Consider the following 496-nt stretch of genomic DNA (forward strand, 5'->3'; position numbering starts at 1 on the left):
CCCCACCGCCATCCCCGCTCCAGAGCCCAAGGACTGGCCTGCTGTCCCGTGTCCCCTCTCCACCCTCAGCCCCACATGGTCCCGCCGGACACTCCCCCCCAGGCCCCAGGGTCTCTTGTAACCAGTTTGCCCCTTCGTGTCCCCCGTCTCGCCCCCAGACCTGGTTGCTGTCCACCCGGTAGCCATGCTTCAGGGCGAAGATCTTCCCCAGCGAGATGGCGATGGCGAACCCCACCACGGCGATGGCGAAGGCGTTGCCCACGAGACTGGCGAACAGCTGGGGGCTGGGGGCCACGGGGGGCACCAGCCTGCGAGGGGCGTCTGTGAGGCCAGAGGAAGGCGCTGCCTGGGCCCAGCCTTCCCTCACCTCCAGGGGCCGGAGCTCACCTTGCAGGGATGCTGCCCACGACATCCACCCCGAACCTGTGCTGGAGGCCCACGCCATAGGAGATGGCCGTGGCCCCGATGAGCTGCGGGGACAGAGTGGGGGGATGGG

General features: G+C 69.4%; 1 protein-coding gene across 1 annotated transcript in view; it reads right to left on the reverse strand.

Annotated features, from left to right (window-relative positions):
• The window catches only part of CELSR3 (cadherin, EGF LAG seven-pass G-type receptor 3), a gene marked incomplete at its 5' end in the record, with an annotated part of 35,914 nt that overhangs the window by 4,105 nt on the left and 31,313 nt on the right, over window positions 1-496 (reverse strand). The window contains 2 exons of the mRNA XM_014538980.1: window positions 7-308; window positions 388-488. Of these exons, the coding sequence (XP_014394466.1) occupies window positions 7-308; window positions 388-488 (403 nt within the window). The remainder of the gene's footprint in view (window positions 1-6; window positions 309-387; window positions 489-496) is intronic.

The sequence above is a fragment of the Myotis brandtii genome, unplaced genomic scaffold, assembly GCF_000412655.1.
Source record: "Myotis brandtii unplaced genomic scaffold, ASM41265v1 scaffold207, whole genome shotgun sequence".
Classification (NCBI taxonomy): Eukaryota; Metazoa; Chordata; class Mammalia; order Chiroptera; family Vespertilionidae; genus Myotis; species Myotis brandtii.